Below are 14,984 nucleotides of genomic sequence, written 5' to 3' on the forward strand. Positions count from 1 at the left end.
TTCAAACATGTTGAAGAGGATATTTCATCAGTCTTTACTTATTCACATTAAACAAAGCACTGAGGGTACTGCTATGAACAGAAGCAGGACAAGACTCATAATTAGCTCAAAATTTATCTTTCTATCAATGTCAATATACAGAAACCTATCTTATCTTCAGACGTCCAGCAAAAAATATAGATACAGCAAAAAAAAAAACAAACAAACCACACATAGCAAATACGTAATTCTACTACCAGGGTACAATCCCACTATCTCTGATGAAAAAACTCGAGTTCTGCTAGCATAAGTGGTATATGATCTTGTAGAAAGGATTCTTGTATTACAAGGACAGAAGTGTTACAAAATAATGATTATGAAAATGCCTAGAAGAGCAAACTCAACTATTCTCTTACCTTGAACTTTCTTGAAAACTCTTGTATTCATAAACTTTAAAAATCTATCAGCATAAAAACTTGGTCTGTGAACTGAAACTGTATCCTGCAAAATTGGAAAAGGTCTTAGTCACATTTTCTATAAAAAATCAAAATTATACTGTCGAGATAAAAGTTCAACACATCAAGTAAACAGTACCACATTTTTCTGGTCTACTGAAAACAACAAAGCCCAAGCAATTATTTCCTTTAAGGAAAGATAGCTCTAGGTAAAAGTTTACATTTATGAAATTACAAATTCAAACTTAAATAGCTATGTTCTGCAAAATCTCCGCAGAATTTGAAAATGATAATTTTCAGAACATGAGTTTTTTAATGTCTTGCTAATGGCTACTCCTCTGTAAGTCACAAAGGCAAGATCACTTTACCTGCTTTTTGAAAGGACAACAAAAAATCAGAGCACGTATTAAGAGCAACCTAAAAGATTTCAGAAACAGTTTAGGTGATAAGGTGATGGTAGACTACAAATATACCAGAGTTCTCTTTTTCCTGTTTAACAGAAAACAAAGTTCCATTACTTTTAATAAAAAAATAAACCAAAACCAAAAGCATTTACCCCATCATAAACAAGAGCTTTCCATGAATGTTCCAGCTTCTTCATTAACCTAAGTACACAAAAAAAAGTCAGAACTGCTCTATAAAATGTCCACATTTGTAAGTAATTTCAAAATACTGTATTCAGTAGAAGTTCAATTGCCATTTACCTGTAAGACTGCAGAATATCAATAATCCCCATAAACAGAAGCAGCTTTTCTCCTTTATGGCTTTTAGCTGGAATACCTCCCATTCTGACAGAAACAATAAAATTGCAGTTAGAATCTCTGATTGTTGCTTTGCAGGTGAAATAAACCCACCTACAAATCCAAAGAAATAAGACAATTTCAAAGCTGGATGCCACAATGCAAATTCAGATGTAGCTCACTTAGCACAGAACTGATTTGAAATGGCAAGTTTAAAGTACTTCAGATAGACTGTTACATACGTATCATAAATAAGGTGTATTTGGGGGTGATTTGTGGATAGGATTGCACTGGGCTTTCTGTAGCAATACTGCACTTCTCATTATCTGAGTAGCACCCAATATCTTCACCGTTACATGATGCCTCGTCTCCCATACTTAATAACCACAGGAGCTTTCTTGGATGCCCTATATAATGAGCTGTATCTTTAAGTAAAAAACAAAAAAACAAAAAGCCAACAACACAAACCAAAACCAAAAATGAACACCCCCTGCCAAATGGCTGGTGCAACATCTCTGTAATCGTACAACAGCATTCATCATGCCCTGTGTAAAAGTTATACTGCAAAAAACCTCAATGAAACCCAGCTTTTTGCCTAATTTATATTCTAGACCACAGAACATTTGGAAACTCTAAAACGCAAAGTACCACGGTTCTCTCATTTATCTGCTGTAGGTTTAAACACACTTTCATACTGTTAATTGTATTTACACAGACAGCTCCCTCAAAAGCTGTGAGAAAAATTCTTCTAATATTCAATTAAACCCTCATTATACTCAAGAACTGACTGCAAAGATTAAGAATGGTGATCATAATATCCTCATTGATAATGGATGCATTTCAAAGGAAACAACAGAAAGAACAACTGAATATACGAATACATGAATATGTATCACTATATGCAGTTTTTGTTATACAGAAATATAAGAGAAAAGCAGCCATCCTCAACCTCAAGAAATAGCGTACACAAATACGACTGCACTTCAGCAGTGATTATACAATCCTGCGTATTGAGTATACTACTTTAATATCAAAAGTAAGCACTACAGAAGCATCCATTTCGGTGCTAATAGTTTTTAACTATGGCTCATTAGGCTGTTTTTAATTAAGACTAGTTTATATCTGGGACTCTTACAACGGTTGCCTCATGACATTTCTTTTATAAATGAAACTAACAATATTTGCAATCAGCTGTTTGAAGGTATCAGTCAACTACTCAACATTTTTACTTCTCAGTCTCCAGCAAGTCTTGATGGTGAACCTTTGAAAAAGTTAAAATGCAAAACACTTTCAATTCCTGTACAAATGAGTCTTGAATGTTTTCCCAATAAACATCATGTGACACTGTCTGGAGAACTTTTAATGTCAACGTTAAGAGCGTAGTATGGCACTTACGTGTTTGTTGCCTCTGTTACAACAGAGTCCCCTGACTTCCCAGGCCCCTGTATGGACTCCATGGCTGTGGAATAGAGAACTTTCTGCCCTCCAGGACGTTTCCCATCAGATGCGTTCTGGGAGCATTCACCCTCTTTTTCTCTCATGTTACTGTTCAGTATGTGTATCCCCAGTAACAGACTGTAATCCATGATCTTAAAACTTTCTAGAACCTATGAACAAAGAAGAACTGGCTGCAGTGAAACAAGGAAAGGCTACATGAAATTGTGTTACACAGCAGCATTTTGAGAACCACAGTAAAAACGAGCGTTCACAGCAACACTTTTCCTCGACTGGGAAAACGTACAATAAGAGCCCTAAAAAATAATCTTTTACTACTCCATGTAAGTTAAATGCTAGTTATCTTATCTCTTAACATCTGACAAAAGAAACATATAAAACATATGTAACATTCATAGAAAAAAAAATAAATTAAAAGTTCCACTATATACTTAAGAACTACACACAACTCTAATTCCTGTTCCAGGTGCTTTAAGGAGAAATCCTGCCTATGCTAAAGTAGTACTCTTCTCCACTTCCTGTTTTAACTCAAAAAGTATTCCTGAAGCATTTCCCAATGTCAGGAAAATCACTTAGTACTGCTCTTTCAGAGCCTTCTTCTCTAATGCACATGTACCATATATTTCTAGTCAGTGACATCACTGTGAGCTATCTGTCATACCTCCATTAAAAGGCAATATATTCAAGTCAATGTGTGAACGTAAAATAAAACAAGCTGTAATCACAGCAACGTAACAAAAATGTTAGTAGAAAGAGGCTGGATTACTACCCCTGATAATGACAGTGCTATATGGAAGGAGAGAAATAGTAGCAACAAGGGAAAATTTGCAGTGCCATTTAACTTTCCTTCCATTCATTCACCTCAGCAATGATTTATGGTAAGTTTTAGCACACAATGCCCAATGCAAAGGTGTAATTTTGTCTGAATTAAGAGGTACTAGTACATCTTTTTACCTCAGTGGGAACAAAATGTGATCATTTTATAGTGACGACAAACAAAGAGCAGAAACTCTCTATGTTAAGAGTTGACTCTTTATGTTAAGTGCAGCTAACCAAAAGCACAAATATTTTTAAGCAAAACACTGAGTTGGCATGTGAACTCTATGACTTATTGCAAATCCAGAATGAGATTTGATGGCAACCTCCAGGAAGCATTTAATGTTCTGTGAATTTGTATACGGAAAAAGTAGTCTACTACTTAACACCAATCTCCAAAGATAATTTTAACTTCAGTGATCAAATATACGCAAAGAGGTAGGAAAGCTCCTTTCCACTCCATTTATATTTCTTATATACTTGTCAAAGTAACTAGAAGCTGAATTCTTTCCTGCTTCTGGTATTTGTTTCCATGAGACACAATAGCTTAATTTTTGCTTCACTCTTGGTACGTAGGGTGAAGAACGCAAGCATAACACAAAGTAACCTAGGTGAAAAGGCACAGATTCATACCAATTTCTAGAGAGAAAGAAGGAGATTAGACAGTGTGGTAGGTTTGAACTTGCTCAGCGTCCCGCACCCACTCAGGTCAGTGATGAATGGGACAAGAAAAATGCATACATAGGTATGGCTATTAGTACTCCAGAGCATCTTTTGAAAACAGAACTCACCCAAGTTTCAGGATGCAAGAAAAGCATATTTTAATTGATCATGTGACAACATAAGGAAATCTTATTGCTCACTGTGTGTTGGTGGCTATTAACTTCCTGTTTTATAATCACTAACTGCAAGAATAGCACAACAAACAGATGTGAAAGCCCAGACACTTGGCATCAAATAAATCCTAGAATTTTCCTTACCATTTGCTAGTTACTAAGCTTTTCTCATACACATTATTATATTATTATATATATAATGCAGCTACTGAAAATATGCAATCAGTAGAAGCCTGCCACCACAATCAATTAGTTTCTGTGCTGGCTGAAAAAAAAAAAAATACCAAAACAAGAAACAGAATTCATCCTCAATAACATTACCACAACAAAATAGCTAATAACACTGTCTATGCAAAGCCGGATTTCACCAGCTTGTCAAGTTTGCAAAAAAGCATTATCACTTTCTTACATTTATAATACCTGGCAATTCTGCCTTCAACCTATTCCTTACTCACTCTCTAATTAGATTACATTAGAGTCACTATGATTTAACAGCATTAATTCATTACCCCCATTTAGGATTTGATACAGTCTCATGGAAAGCTATGGTATCATGTGCTGGTCCCTATTCCAAAGGGATGGACCCCTTACATAATAAAATTAATCTTTCTGACTACATCAATTCGTCATTGCCACTTAAACCCACAGTGCTTTTGTTGTACAATGGACAGATAATCTTTCTGACAACTTACTATTTTGTTCCAAAAGCTACTGGAAAGAAACACCAGAAAAACAAGAAGGTATTCTGCTATCCTGTTTTTCATAAGCAGTATCAAGTTTTTGCTATAAAGGTACTGAACTGAGTTCCTAATCTAGTGCAAAAAAAAAAAACAACCCAAAAAAAAAACAAAAAGAAAGGCACCAAAAAAATAAAAAGAACCCTAAAAGAAATCAGTTCAATAAAGGCATGTATTCACAGCAAAATGAGAAAGCTCATTGAAATATCTAATGCCAGCCAGACGGCATTGCTAGAAATTAACTCTCAGAAACAAGCTCCTTGTGAAGGAAAAGTCAGAAGCCCAATCATTATTCATGTAACCACTCTGAGATGTGCCCTGCTAATAGAACGCTACTGGGAAACTTGTGCAAGAACATTCTTGTGTTTGTTAATGACAGATGAATGTTCTTGTCGTGCACTTGTTTGTAAGCAGTGCTTACCAGCAGCCTCCAGCTGGTAAGCCTCTCAGCATTCCAGCCTTAAGCACTACCTTGCCTTAATACTATATAATAGCCCAGTCAAGCTGCAACTCAGAATACATTGCTTCTGAACAAGGAAAAATAACTCCTTGAATCAGATTTTTCTAAGTTAATCAGATGTTGAAGTGTTCCATGAGTCATCTCAGACAAGGTCACAGTGAACAAGCTCAGCCAGTGACTAACAACAAAGCACGTATTCCTGCTATGTAATTTCATTTTTATACCACATACAGCCCAAGGTATGAACTGACGGCAAAATCTCTGTTCACGCTGCTAACCACAAAAGCTTCTGCAATTTTCACAGAATCAAAGAAAATACTACATAGAAAAAGATAACTTTGTAAGTTTTTTCATAAACTTGTAAGGTTAACCACAAAATCAGGCTTTTCCTGTGCTGTAAGAGTTTCAGAAAAGGGGCATAAGAACTAGTATGATAGAAATAAAATGAATTTAACAGCTAATCAATGATCACATTCCAAAATAATGAGAACTATTTTCTTTCTTTCTTTTTTTTTTTTTTAAAGAAATAAAAAAATACAGAAGTCTGTTTCACAAAAATATGCACTCTGAGAAACAAGTGTGCAAATGTCCAATGCCTACTGACAAGTGATGTTGCATTAAACTCAAAAGAAGTAGTTTTGTTGAAGTGCAGCTTCAGAATAGGTAGGGTTAGTTTCCATTTAAAATTATGAGAAGGGAAATCTCCCAATAAAGAAAGCCAAACTCAATCATTTGGTTTGCAATTCTACTTTAAAATCTTAGCAGTAATGCATTTTGTCCTAAAATCTTGAAAAATGCTAGGCATTGGGAAGGAATAACAAAACAATAAACTTGACTTGAGTAGGACTTGAAGTCCTACTCTGACCAGCAATGAGAAACGGAGTTCACAAATTTTTCAGAGATATTAGCAAAGTAATAGTCACAATACTCCTATGGAACACCTACTTACTCTCCTGATTTCTTTTTTTAATGAAAAAAAAAAACACAAGGAAGAAATAAAGTACTCCTCCAAAGAGGGATCACTGCATCAATCTTCATATCAACTGCCAGGAATGTTTTTGGTTTCCTCAATTGCAGTAAAACACCTTAAGGAAAGGGGCGAAGAATGAAAGATTACTTGAATCTGAGCTTTATTTATTGCTGTGTTTTCTGAGAAAAAGGTTATTTTTCCAGAATTTGGAAGACGTATCCCCTGTGAAATCATAAGCCACACAGCATCTCCAGGCATACTTTGCCTATTCTTAAGCCATAAACACTTCAATTGAAAACTTAAATAAACCATCTTTCTGTTGAAAAACTAATCATTTAATGCAAGACAAAAAGCCTTGGTCTTGGAGTGAACTGATTTGTCTATTAGTCTGTGTAATTTAAGTGACAGGCCCACTAAAGTCACTGAGAAGACTAAATTCTGAACTTCTAGGCGGGCTTCTTAATATGCTTCACTAGGAAAACAAAAACCATTCTGAAGTAATGAAGATCACTAGTGCTCTTATAAACATTCTTTGTTTTCTTCATCCCCTCTTTTTAAGTAGATGTAGAATAAATCTTATGTTAATTTTCAGAATATCATATCTTTGCAATTTCCCTGCAGAATTTTAACCTCAGGATAAGTAAGTGCTTTTCAATTTTCATAGATAGTTTTTCTGTCACCAGTATTTATATACACTGGAAAGTGTATATAAAGCAAGAGGAGGGAGAAATACTGGGAGCTGCATTCTTACTGGCAAAAAGAAGTTATCACAGCATCTACAGATAAGCATCTTACTGAGCAGACACTAACAGCAAGGTAAAGAGCAAAAAAAGACTGCTTCAAAGAATTTCTTCCATATAGCTAATTACTGCACTGACATACACCTTTAATTAGCCTTTTTTTGTTTTCTCTTGGATTCAGCAGCAGGTAGGAAAAAAAACATCACCAAGCTGTATTTAATAGGACAGTCAAAATTCCTGTATATGACTAGTTAACATTCAAGGGCATACTGCATATGTGCAAGCACATATGTGAAGCAAAGATTTAAAAGAAAAAAATCCATGACTATCTATTCTGCTGAAATTCATGTTTTTCATCTAAAGTTATGCTAATGCACTTTGTTAGGTATCTAGATGAGCTTGTAGAAAACTATCTCTGAATAATCATGACACTGTCCATTTTAAAAAGGATCTTTTTTCTTCCTTTTGATCAACACTTACCTGTAAAACTCTTGATTTTTTAATATATGAAATTCAAAAAGCAACCTTTCTCATGTGTTTGGACTTAATTCCTGGTACCCGAGAACATGCTTGGTATCTTCTATGCTTTCTACCCAGAAAACAGGTAGCTTGCACTTATGAATTACTAAAGAGCTTCAGTAAAGATCAAGCACACAATAATAGATGCCTAGCTTACTTTGATTTGGTAGCACCTATGTACAATAAAATACTATAGTTAATTCACTTCTAGCCTTTCTTTCACAAACTGACATGGTCATGTTACTTGTGCCTAAAACTTCAGTTAGTGACATAACTTATCCTTAATCTATGCACAAGTATTCCTCTATACAGAATTCCTGTGTGATTAAATGTATATAAGAAAACACAGAGGTAAGTTTGAGGTGGAGTTCAATTCTGTGTATCTTTAACAAAACAAAATCAAACAACATTGAAAATGCATTTTTAACCGTCTTCACTGATTTTGGTTTTACTTAGTATTTGCTTAAAGCTTTTACATCTTTGTCTCATCCTGAGTAGAACAGTTTCTCTTCATATTTGTCATAATTGAATTTTACTTGAAAATTGGAGAATTCACCTTGTTTTTAGTAGCCTACAGTTTGACACAGTAATGAGCATAACTAACAAATAATAAACTAACAAATAAAATACAGTTTAAGTAGCAGTGATTCAAACACCTGTCTTTCGATACTCTCAGAGTTTACCATTATATAAAAAACAGGCATGTTGGCTTTAGAAACTTGAGATGAGTAAGGCTTCACAGAAAACATTTTAAGTGAAGGTCCAGCTAGTAGAACATGCATCAGTAGCACCATACTGCTGCATTCCATCCCAACTCCCAGTCACTACAATAGTGCCTGCTCACAAGAATATGATAGCTTTACTAAATCTCCATGACAGTCTGGAATTTGAAAGCTAGTTCAAACTTCCAACTGTATTTATTGTCCTGTACCATGAACTCAAGAATATTACATCCTTCTGACCACTGTAATATTACAATTTTTCATTTAGCTAGGATGCAAAAAGCACAAAAAAAGTGTGTGAATAAAAAGTGTCTGAATAAAAGTGTGTGAATAAAGCTTTCAGTTCCTACCACCTTGACAAGTGTGGAACACCAGAGCTGGGTATAGAACACAATCAAAAAAGGAACTCAGACACACGCCCTGTGCAAGTAGAGACTACATTCATTATCAGTGAAACTAACAGTCTGCTAGAGGTGAGGTGTTCAGTAGGTGACAAGGGCAGCAAGAAGAGTTTCTACAGCTAAAATTGCACCAAAAGGCTGACCAAGGAAAATGCCATTTGCTGCTGAGCTGGGTGTGCCTGTGACAGTAGGCACCGATAAGGCAGTTCCTCATCACATTCTCTATTGCCAGCAGAAAGGTCAGCCAGGCTTCTTGCTTAGTGATATGGCTCCAGGAGCACTTACCAATGGGGATGTTAATATTAAAAAAGCGAGAATAAAAAATGTTGCTTACTGGCTCTGATGTTCCACAGAGCTCTCCAGTAACACATGCCACGAGTTTACCAACCGTTTCTAACAAAGCAGGGAGAGTCCTCCTTCATAACAACAAGTAGACTATCAATTCCTGTTTTTATTTTTCAATTGTGTTCCCTTTATTAGATTCTGTTTTTATACTCTGCTTAACAGGTTACCCTCCAAGCTTTGCCTGGGTAAGTAACCTTCAACAAGTAGAGGAGGGTGCACAAAAGGGTGTCCAGAATGCTGATGCATTCTGCATTATCACACATGGAAGGAGCTCAGGAAATGCTCAATGCAAGAGGCTACAAAAAGAACAATGCATGACGTTAGATAAATGTCTAATGCTGAATATGCAGCTGAACGTTAGGTCACCCAGTTTTACAAATCAAGCACAAGACATTGCAGAGTTTTGTTTAATTAAACAAAAAGTACTATTCATGTGCAAAAAAAAATCTACCCACATTTTCCATCTTGCAAAACAGGCAATGAACAATTAAGTGATGTTCAGGATGCCTTTTCTATGCCTTCTTCAGTCAATGCATTTCTCTGTTTTATCATCAAAAATTATTAAGCAGGTCTTTTCTTTATGCAACCCCCTTTGATTCTTTTGGACCTCTGTGGGAACTGAGTAGCTCCTCTTTTTTCTAGCTTTACTTTTTTTTTTTTTCCTACCAAAAAACAAATTATTATATAAAAACCAATTCCGCCTACAAGAGACACTGATATCACTCACTAGGTTCACAACGGCAGACATCCCTCCCTAACTACAAAATCTTATGTGGACATCAAGCAGTACCTTTCAGCATGGGAAATTACTTTGCTCCAGAACTAAGACTGCTGCCACAAGACATACCTGCATTATTCAGTTTATTGGCTTCTATCCACTAAGAATGAGGCAGCCCCACCAACGCAGTAGTGAGCCTACTACTTTAAATACTCTTCAATCTTACCTAATGGCAGTACTACAGGTCTATTTGCTGAGCATCAGGAAAGATTCATTAAAAAGTTCAAATTAACGGAAAACAGTAATAATAAGAAATACTCTGTTGTATTTAGCTGTATTTCCATAAATGGGCCTTAAATCCTAATAACCAACTAAAACATAGTTTTCATCAGTGCTTTGACATTTTTTGTTTTTTCTAATTAAACTGGATGGAGAGGGACCTGGCAGGTTAAACAACATAGTTATATACTACTCCTTGTTTTGCTGAACTCAATCTAGAATAGACAAGAACAGAAAAGATGCTATGGTCAATAAATCTTACTCACGCGACAATCCCGTTGCAATGTTTTCATTAATGCGCTGTGAGTTTCAGAGTCAAAATACAATCCTTCATGCATGTCTTGCAAGAAATCCAAGTCTTTGAATGTTGGGTTGGACTTCTCCCTCTCTTTTCTTGATGCTCTCCTTTTATACGTAGAGCCTTTCAAGTCATATGTGAAATGCATTTTCAAGGCTCGTGGCAAAACATTGTTCATTACAACAATTCTAATATTGATGCCTCCCGACTGAACACAGTATAGCCCATAAAATTTGGGTAGAAGAGTTCTTGGATTCTGGTTCAGATTCTAAAACAAAAGGGATACATTTAAATACGTTTATTTAGAAGAATGAACATGCTTAAGAAAGTTATTTTTATGCCAAAGAACAGTAAACAAAGAGCAAGAGAACAGAACAGATTTTCCTACTAAGCGCAGTTTCCTTGAACAATTCTTAAACACACCACACTATTCTGAAAAGAAACTAAAAATGAGAGGTCTACCACAAAAAAAACCTCCTGTGATGCTCAGAGGCTTCACATAACCACTGTGTCCTTCCAATGTAAAGGCTAAACGCAAGTATTGCAAGAAAAAAAAAAAAAAAAAAAAATCAGATGCTGCTACCAACACACTTTACCTCCTGGCAGGTAGTTCCAATTTAGTTTGAACCGCCACAATCACACTTCTTGACATGCACTATTCTGACGAATACGAAAGCATCTCTGATTCTGCATGTATCACAGGTTTCTCTTTCCCACATCCCATGAAAGTGTAGACTGGGCTAACCTAAACATTTACCCAAAGATTTTATTGTTTTGATCTGAATAACCTTTGCATTTCACATGTGGGAAGAAGTTTGGGTCAACTGCCCTAACTTGGATTCTGAGAAAGAAGAATCTCTGCCTCCGTGAGGCTTTTCATTATGAAAATTAGTGCCAAATGATCAAGTTGTCTCCACGTGAGTCTGAGGTCGTTACAGAATCAAGACACACCATCAAAATAGTAGGAGATCACTAGAGAGGAGAGAGTAAAAATCATCCTTCTGAATGCAACTACTCTCAGTTTTCGGCATGAAAACACATGAAAGGGAAAAATTACTTCAAGTTTCGCGTTATTATAAAGTTAGAATATATACCTATGGGAACAAACTGCTTTCATGGAAACAGGATGATTAAAGCTTTACATTTTGGAAATCCTTGTATATGTTAAAAGCAAGAATAAAGCTCCTAGAAGCAAAGAAAAGTGGTCTTACATTTACTCGTAGTAATGCTCAACTCAAACCTATGCTGAGCTGATTATCCTGATTACAAACAAGAAAAAAGAGTACCTACCATTGTAGGTTTTTTTTAATGTTTTTTTTTAAAACAAACACTGAATCTCCATTGCATTACTGTAATCACAATTACATTTACAGAATCACAGACTGACCAGGATTGGAAGGGACCTCAAGGATCATGAATCTCCAACCTCCCTGCCACAGGCAGGGCCACCAACCTCCCCATTTAATATTAGACCAGGCTGCCCAGGGCCCCATCCAATCTGCCCTTGACCACCTCCAGGGACGGGGCATCCACAACCTCTCTGGGCAGCCTGTTCCAGCACCTCACCACTCTCTCTGTAAAGAACTTCCCCCTGACATCCAAATTCAATCTTTCCTCCCTCAGCTTAAAACCATTTCCCATTGTCCTACAGTTATCTACCCTTTCAAAGGGTTGATTCCACTCCTGTTTGTAGGCTCCCTACATTCCTCATTCTTTGTACAAGCAGGAAGATAACATTAAGTGCTTGCTTAAGAAAACACAGGAAAAGAAAATCTGGCTAACAGTAATCACAGGTGTTATATTCCAAAGTCTTGTATACTACCCAGAAGAATCTGTTTATATGCACATTGAGTAGTTTTTGTTGAAAAAAGGAGAATCGTTTAATTTATTCTGGATTGGTGATTTCTGTTTCTAAAGCCTGACACACATAGAACAATACAATCAACTTAACATTAGATTTCAAAAAGGTTCTACTTAAAATTTAGGTATTGAATAAATTATTTTTGTAAGAATACTTTTAACATCATCGTTTTAATACATGAGAAACTGAAGTAGTCTAGAAACAAAAGAGAAACTGACCGGTCTAGTCTCTTTGTCCACTCTGAGTGAAATGCAGAGGGTAGACAAATAAAAAGAATGGAGAAAAAAAGCTGAATTAGAAATTTAGAAGTCTTTTTTGTTACTAACTTGTTAGAAGCAAGATTTGGTAGCGTTTTAGATGACATTTAGCTTCACCTTGAATGCTAAGAGAATATTATCCTAAATGTATTCTTGATTTATATCCATTCCTTCTGATGGATGTGGGAGTATAAATTTGAAAGGTAAAAAAATATTATGAAAAATACGGATAAAGTCATCAAATGATGCCTTCTAACCCTTTGAAGTGCGATGTAAACTGCACACACATAGGTAATGAATATAAAGGTGGAAAAAAACTTCAATTACTTACCATATAATAACCTGGCAAGAGCTTCTGAAGAAACTCAGCCTCTTTGTGCTGAACTGTTTTGATGATGAACTCGTCATCACTAGTTACAAAAAATAAGGACCCACTGGCACCTGGATTGGACAATTCAATTAAAGGCTCACTGCAGATTGAATACTGGAAGAAACAAAAAAGTTTTTTAATGCCAGTACATGCATTACTTAAGTAGAAGTTTAATACAAAGAACTGCAGCTGCAAATAAACACAGATGAGTTGTGGAGCTCCATCCTTTGGGCCTCAACAGCAAAAACACTACAACCCAGTACAGCAGACTGGGTCACAGTAATTTGAGGACATGTGGCACAGTTGTGGAAGCAGGACAACTTTCCTCTCCACAAAGCACTGCACCAAATAAATTCTCAAGGCAATGAACTGAGTGAGCAAGACAGAAACAATCCACACTCGCACCATCAGCACTGCAAACCTGCGAACCTCATGATGATATTTTCTTTTCTACTGTTCACTTTTCACAGACATTTATTTATGATGCACATGTTGGAAGCGCACCAGAAAAAGACACAAGAAGTACAAGTGTTGTACAACACTCAAATGAGTAATTCATATCTGTGCAACTAGGGCTGATACTCTTAGAACAATTATCTTAGTATAACTGCTAATGTAGTTTTCTGATAATATGCCTGCTTGAAACAGGATAACTAAATAACAGCAAGAAGGAAAAATGCATTTCTGGAGAATCATTATATTGAAGGTTTAGACAGGCTTTCTCTTCACAGAGGTTCAGTAATACTTATGATCACATTAAGGAGGAAAAATAACTAACAAGTATTCTTCACTAGTAGAACCAGACCTCACACAGATGCTAATGCACATTTATTGACCTTCATTAATTTACAGTTTACACTACGTTCAAAGTAAGTGGAGAAAAGACACTAAGCTCCAAAACCACAGAGAAATCTGTTTACATAAAACTCAAGAGCTTACTTGAAATATAGTAACATTAAGCTTTCATTCACACACACTTTCCTTCTGTTATACATCAGTAGCTTTATGCATTTGCAAACCTCGCATGCAGTGCAATAATTTTTAGGCTTCAGTCTTCGAAAGAAAAAGAATTACACAGGACCTAAATTATGAGCATTGTAAGCACCAGGAAATTATTCTTAGCAGCAGGTCCTCTGCTCTTATCATAACAAAAAGAATAACTGCTTCAATAACAAAGTAAACTTGGCTTACTGGGTCAGCACATGAGATGAGCTAAGGAATTCCATGGTGGAAAAAAGTAGAAAAATTTTTACTTGCTGAAAACTGCTTTTCATTAAATTTAACCAGAATCTAGCCAATGATTTAAGAGAGTCGTGACAGTAGATATACAAAAACGTAGCAAATGTTTTGTTTTGTTTTTTTGACACTTGAGCTAAAGAAGTGTACTTCCCATATGCTCAAACCCTGTGCATTTTCTTGTAGTGGTGCTGGTTGAGGCTTTTCATGTTCTCGGAATTTTTATGCCATTACAAATGCATGCCATAAAAATTTTGCCTATTCTTTTCTCTAATTTTCTGTTTGCTCAGCTCCAATTAATGATGAGCTTTTGTTGGCTGCAGTGGTCTAACAATAGAACAGCACTACTAATCTCTAATGCTACACAGGCCTTCAGAGCAAAACATTGGTTGTATTACAGCCCCTGAATCTTTCTTGGCAAAATATACAAAGCTTCACCAACAAATTTCAAACCAATTATCTTTAACATTAAACACAGTTTCAAAAACACAGTAAGAAAGAGCTAGAAACCTACACTATATGCTTGTTATTTTACAGTTAATTCCTGTAAAATAAAAGCCTAAAGATCAATTTTCTTTAAACTGCTGGTGACCAAGTGAAATTGAAAACTGAAAACTACCAAACCTCCCCCAAACCACAGCATTTAAGAATCAAGAATTCTCACTTAAAGGTAAAATTGTATACCTCTGTCACTGGAAATCAGACATGTAAGCCTACTTAGGCTTGCTGTAACTTATCCTCTCCTTATTTCACTCTATTCTCTTTCTCCCTTCCCTGTTGAATCATCAGT

At 35.9% G+C, this 14,984-nt stretch overlaps 1 protein-coding gene across 3 annotated transcripts in view; it reads right to left on the minus strand.

The window, feature by feature from the left end:
- PIP5K1B (phosphatidylinositol-4-phosphate 5-kinase type 1 beta) overlaps positions 1-14,984 on the minus strand; it is a 100,979-nt gene that overhangs the window by 24,074 nt on the left and 61,921 nt on the right. For all 3 annotated transcript variants that reach the window (XM_052700668.1, XM_052700669.1, XM_052700667.1), the window contains exons 6-11: positions 12,920-13,072; positions 10,439-10,738; positions 2,570-2,781; positions 1,139-1,222; positions 991-1,039; positions 396-480 (exon numbers count right to left, since the gene is read on the minus strand). In XM_052700668.1, coding sequence (XP_052556628.1) covers positions 396-480; positions 991-1,039; positions 1,139-1,222; positions 2,570-2,781; positions 10,439-10,738; positions 12,920-13,072 — 883 coding nt within the window. The remainder of the gene's footprint in view (positions 1-395; positions 481-990; positions 1,040-1,138; positions 1,223-2,569; positions 2,782-10,438; positions 10,739-12,919; positions 13,073-14,984) is intronic.

The sequence above is a fragment of the Tympanuchus pallidicinctus genome, unplaced genomic scaffold (assembly GCF_026119805.1).
Source record: "Tympanuchus pallidicinctus isolate F22 unplaced genomic scaffold, pur_lepc_1.0 scaffold4, whole genome shotgun sequence".
In the NCBI taxonomy this organism is placed as follows: domain Eukaryota; kingdom Metazoa; phylum Chordata; class Aves; order Galliformes; family Phasianidae; genus Tympanuchus; species Tympanuchus pallidicinctus.